Source organism: Condylura cristata, unplaced genomic scaffold, assembly GCF_000260355.1.
Source record: "Condylura cristata isolate star-nosed mole 26May11 unplaced genomic scaffold, ConCri1.0 scaffold00005, whole genome shotgun sequence".
Classification (NCBI taxonomy): domain Eukaryota; kingdom Metazoa; phylum Chordata; class Mammalia; order Eulipotyphla; family Talpidae; genus Condylura; species Condylura cristata.
The window spans coordinates 11575933-11581932 of record NW_004567106.1 but is presented as its reverse complement, the minus strand read 5'-3'; the positions used below and the strand labels follow the sequence as shown (position 1 = coordinate 11581932).

General features: G+C 36.7%; 1 protein-coding gene across 17 annotated transcripts in view; it reads right to left on the bottom strand.

Moving 5' to 3' along the window:
* Positions 1–1230: 1230 nt before the first annotated feature.
* DYNC1I1 (dynein, cytoplasmic 1, intermediate chain 1) overlaps positions 1231–6000 on the bottom strand; it is a 312504-nt gene continuing 307734 nt past the window's right edge. For all 17 annotated transcript variants that reach the window (XM_004676705.2, XM_012720843.1, XM_004676707.1 and 14 more), the window contains one exon: positions 1231–2164. In XM_004676705.2, the coding sequence (XP_004676762.1) occupies positions 2054–2164 (111 nt within the window). In that variant the 3' untranslated portion in view covers positions 1231–2053. The remainder of the gene's footprint in view (positions 2165–6000) is intronic.

Genomic DNA, 6000 nt, shown 5'->3' with positions numbered 1-6000 from the left:
TTACCTCCACTGTAGCATCCCTGCCATGCTCAGTCTTGGCTCAGAGCAGACTGTGGGAAGCATGACTTGGTTAACATGGTGATAGATCTCAAAGCAAAGCAGCTAGAATTCTGCCAGTTGTGTGCTCTGCAATAGAAGAGCTGAGGCAAATGTCCTGGTTATCTCACTTTACTGATATGTGTAGGCATAACTTTAATATCTGGTTGTTTATCTACATGGCCACTCCGTGATCAGCGTGGGCCACTGGATAGCTTTCTGGACTGAGGGTAGTTTTGCTTCTTACATAGTAGCTTAGGGACCAACTTGTGTGTGCCAAGAGACCTAAAAGGAAATTCTAAGTCTTTTCAGAACCTGACCTCACATAGCTTCACTGCTGTGAGAATCTGTCACTCAAGGTCAGCCCAGATTCAACTGGCATGACACAACAAAAAATGGGAAACTATTTTGGAGACTCACTACCATGTGGGACATGTATGCATGTAAGTGTGTAGTTCTTCATGTGCTTATACAGTTCATCTTTGCAACTGTCAGTCTTCACTCATTGTAGTCTATAATAGCAACTTTAGTCTGTAATAGCAACTCATGGTCCTTTGGTGCATGCTCAAAAGCTTGTTCCCTATTGGTTTTAAAGCTATTTCAGGGACTCATATTTTATGTTTAAAGATTTGAAGTTCTGTTTATAATGAATTTTATTATCTCTATGTAGGACATTTAGGGGAAAAGCATACCATTACCTTAAAAATGAATTTCCCAGTTGAAGGAATCCCTACCAACAAAGTACCATGGAAATTCTTTTCCTAAAATGCTGAAAGCTTGTCCTTAAATTTTTTTGTTTGTTTGTTTTTGTGACTCAGTCACTGTTTAATTCTTTCTAGGCCTGAAATGACTTTTTTTTTAAAAAAAATTTCTATTAAAGTTGTTTATAGACATACTTCCTATTTCAATAGTAATAAATATAATTTTCTGTTGCAAATAAAAAATGTGTAGAACATTTGGTATTTGTTATCTCAACCTGTTTTCTTTATTCTAAAATATGAGATAGTCTTGTGCAAGACTGGCTTTGGTGAAGGAGAAAAGGACGAGCTTTCCAAAGCCTATATATGTTTCCTCTTAAAAAAATAAAATTATCAATCATTAACATGACCCTATCGTATCTTCCCCATCCTGTTATCATATAAGAATTTTAATCAGACTTTCTCAAGCAAAGAAATTAAGCATACTACTAGCAGACCTGGTTTGGAACATTTTATTGGCAATACTGGTGTTATATTTAGGAACCACAGACTTTTGTCAGATTGTGTTAGCTTGAATGACAAGTATCCATGGTCAACTATGTTTGAAATATTATTAAAGTACCTAGAAATAATAGGCATTAAAATTTATTCTGTTCACTGAAGCAAACCTCTACAGATTTCATGTCCTCCGTGGTACAAGCATACTGTAATTGTTATTTAGAACTTAATGTAACCTCAACAGCAGCAGAGAGACAATACAGTCCTCTCATTATACACATGCTCTAGGATCGTTTATTTTAATGCTTTCAAATAAATATGTTCCATGCAGCACACCACAATAAATAAGGAGCAGCAATGTTCTTCTAGTAAATCCATTCATAATGTGAGTCACCATGTAAAACACCACATCTCAAGTCTTTGGCCCTGTACCATATCATGAAGCACACCACATCTGCACCTAATCATATCTGGCTTCATATGGATTTAATAGGACTATGCCAAAAGTGCATGTAAGCACAAATTTAACCAGAGGTTTCTAGCTATTAAATACAGCTACTAAGTAGTTAAAAGGCAACAACTAAATCCATAAAGGTCCCCCCCTCCACACACACACACATTTCTGAGACAGAAATATAAAGATAGAAATGCTCTGGTGAATTTCAGATCAGCAGAAAGCAGGGTGGGATAGATTTGGAATACTTGGCACAAAGCTGGCACCTAAAAAATCACAGCAATACTGATACTGAGTACAAGTGGACTTGATTGTAGACGCTGAAAGACAGTGAAGATGTGGCTGGGGTGGGCACAACTCATTTCTGTTAGGTAGATAACTCCACAGTGCCTTCTTCCTCACTGTCAGCTCGGTTGGCACGAATCTCCACAAGGGTTCTAGCAAACCGGGTCCATTCATCATTATGGGGAACTGCAAGCTGCAAAGCAAATTAATGGAAAATGGTGAAAATTATATCTTCCACATTTGAAAACCAGAGGCCTGCTGACTGTCCCTTCTAAAGCAGACATTTTCCTTACTGTAAAAGAAATCAGATAGTCGTCTTCTTTTAATCAGTTAGCTTCCTGAAGTGTTGCTCTTATACTGACAATTTTTAAAATAATATACTAGCTTATTTTTACATCATTTTGTGCCTTTTTCCATCTCAGTTGTAATCCCTGTGGGCTTCTCATGACCAAATCATCTGTGTACCCTCACCATAGTCCAGTACATTTTCCTCCCTCCACCACTTTTTTTTTTTTTTTAAAGATTTATTTATTTGTGCATACAGAACTGGGGTACAGGCCAGAGGCTCAGGGGCGGCGAGAGGCTTCACCAGAGACAGAGTGGGGAGCAGAACAGGCAGATCAACGAAGTACACTGCTGAGGGGAGCAGCGGGCGGGTCAGGAGAGGTCTGCCACGCCATGTGGTCTCCTCCGGGGCAGGCGGGAATCGAACTCATGCGGAAGCGGCTTTAGATTCTCAGTGCTGTGCTTTAACCCGCTGCGCCACCAGGGAGGGCCACCACCACTTTTTTTATTTTATTTTTTTAAGTTTTATTTATTTATACAGAACCGGGGTACAGACCAGAGATGTGGAGGGTGAGAGGCTTCACCAGAGACAGAGTGGGGAGCAGAACAGGCAGATCAACGAAGTACACTGCTGAGGGGAGCAGCGGGCGGGTCAGGAGAAGTCTGCCACGCTATGTGGTCACCTCCGGTGCAGGCGTGGATTGAACTCATGCGGAAGTGGCTTAAGCTTCTTAGTGCAGTGCTTTAACCCGCTGCGCTACCAGGGAGGGCCCACTTTTTTTTTTTAAAGATTTATTTATTTATTCGTACAGAACTGGGGTACAGGCCAGAGATGCGGAAGGTGAGAGGATTCACCAGAGACAGAGGGGGGCACAGAACAGGCAGATTGACAAAGTACACTGCTTAGGGGAGCAGTGGGCAGGTCAGGAGAGCGGTCTGCCACGCCATGTGGCACCTCCGGGGCAGCGGAGATCGAACTCATGCAGAAGTGGCTTAATCTTCTTTGTGCTGTGCTTTAACCCGCTGTGCCACCAGGGAGGGCCACCTCCACCACTTTTGATCTCATTCCCTACTCTACCCTAAACTGACAATTTAAGAGAATAATGTCAAGCTCAAAAGCAAAAATCATCCATGGAATTTATCAAACTTTAAAAACTTACGTAAATTCTACAATTACAGCAGCCATGTTAAGGTACTTTCAGTAATGAAAATTCATCATAAATCTTGACTTACCTTGAGCACAAACAACCAATACAAAATGCATTATTGACTAGAATTTTGAAAAATCTGTGGCATTTTCTTTCCAGGTCAATGCTAGTAGTGATTCTAATCTTTAAAGTGTTGCTAATGTATATGTATTACAAAAATATAGCTTACATAGATACCTTACTACTATGAATAACACCTTCCGGCTCCTCCCTCCTCCTTTCCAGTGGGATCTTAGATGAAGATGCCACTGACTAATAATATTAGCTAATATTTTACTAAGAGTTCTGTATAAGGTACTTTCCATGTACTATTTCAGTTCTCACAATCCTATGTATAGTAATGTTGCTGTTGTGTGTGAAGAAATCGAAGCACAGGAAAATTAAATAATCTTATAAAACTTACATAGCTAGCAAATACCAGTGACCATGTCATCTAGCTCCATTATTTATGTTCTTACCCAGCATGCTACACTGATTTGCCTAAGACAGGAGGATTAATAAGCTACCCCAAATAATATCTTATGTGTATAATTCAGTAAGGAAAAACCCTATCCAAAGCAAATTGTGTATATGAATTTTTGTTAGCTTTTTTAAAAGATAATGATTTCTCTACATAGCATCCAAGAATGAGTTGCTTACAGATATGCAATTTTTGGAAACAGAAAGATACTTTTTTGAAGACAGGAAGTGGAACTAAGTAGAAATCTGAATATTTTCATATAGAATAAAATTTAGATTATGCACGTTCTTTCTCAGAGGGTTACACTGTAACATGGTGCTACACATTTTATCCACATATTTTATAAACAATAGTCCCAATTAGTATACATTTATTAAAGCAAAAAATATAGGAAGTAAATTGAAGCTTCAAGATCACTTCTACAGCTAAAATACCCACTATACAGAGCCAAACAACTAGAACTTTAAATTTTTATTACAGGGAATATCATTCTCAGGTACTATTTGTCAAAGGCAACTATGGGAAAGTGGCATTGTCATTCTACAAATTATGTCCTTAAATTAATTTTCTACTGTAAGGGTTGAATATTTCAAGACTATAATTCTGGAATGGATATCTAGGTGTTGAGTGCTTCTGCTTATTTTGATAAATGTAGTGCCAGTATAGTTCTCATATAGTCACATGAATCTATTCTTTGAATTGTTAAACACTTCTGTAGTTAGTGAAATGAAGCCATGTTTCTTTTAGGCAACATATAAGTTCACAGTATCATTAAATGGCCTCTGTGCTTAATCTACTTTCTCTACTTTAGATATAGTCTTATGTTCTGATATCCTTCATTTGCCTTTTCAATTAAAGAGGATACTATACCAGGGAAATGAGGGCCTTAAAATAAATTGAACAAAAGCACTAACAAAAATCCAAGTAGGAAAGGGTTGCCTTCATATTTATGTGAAAAAATAGATCCATTATTTCTTTCCTCTGATCCAATTCTTGACCAAATGTTTCCAAAAATAACCACAAAATAAAATCCCAAGATGTCATAGATATTTAGAACTTTATCTCATATAATGTTAAGAATCAAGCGAAAGCACCTCATAATTTCATATAACTTTAAATATTGAAAAAAAGCAAGGCTTACCAATGGTTCATATACTTGCTCATAATATACTCTAGGAGTTTGGTTCTTTGCCTAAGCTGTATTATTGGTTACAATGACACAAATTTAAGTTAATATAGAATGTCATATGAAATAGCAATCAATAGGAACTGTATACTAAAACAAGACATATAGATTAAATATCTGCATAGCTTCATGTAGTAGTAATGGCAAGGTTGTTAAAAAAAAAAAAAAAAAACCTAGTAAGATTATAAGACATTAAGGTTTGACTATATGCCAGATATAGCTTGAGTGTCATTTATGATATATAAAGTTGTATATCTAGTTTCTCAAAAATAAATTTTAATTGAATTTCAATGCTCTGAAAACCAAATAAAAATACCCTATAATGGAACTATATATGACCTTTCTCATGAAGGTGGGAATAAAAGTACTGTCATACCAATGCTAGGCCTTAAGGATACAGATTCACAGTATTTCAACATATCTTCTCCTCTTTTAGATCTGTTAAAGTTTCATTTAGGTTGGACAAATATTAGAAGTTGTTTTTTTTTTTGTTTTTTTTTAAAAACTTGTTCTGTCAAATATTTTCCTCTTTAGGATATCATAAATTTCACACACACAAAAATTTAGTTTGCTTTGGTTCAAAAAGGAAAACATTCTCGTATAGAATTTGATGAGAACAATTGCTTCTAGAAACTTAAATTTAGCTACCTCATCCTATTACACTTTTCCATCTAGTTGCCTTAAAAATAACCCAAGATGATTGTAATGACAGATTTAGAAAGTGAACTGAAGACTTCCCCATTTATAGAATTAAATATCACTATCAGGAAGCACTTTAAGTATAATCTTAGCTTGAATGTGTGAATGTGTATTCACAAGCTCTTTCCACACCCAAAGTAGTAGTTTTTGGCATTTGAATTACTTGTAGCTAAGACCAAGCAGGTGTCCTG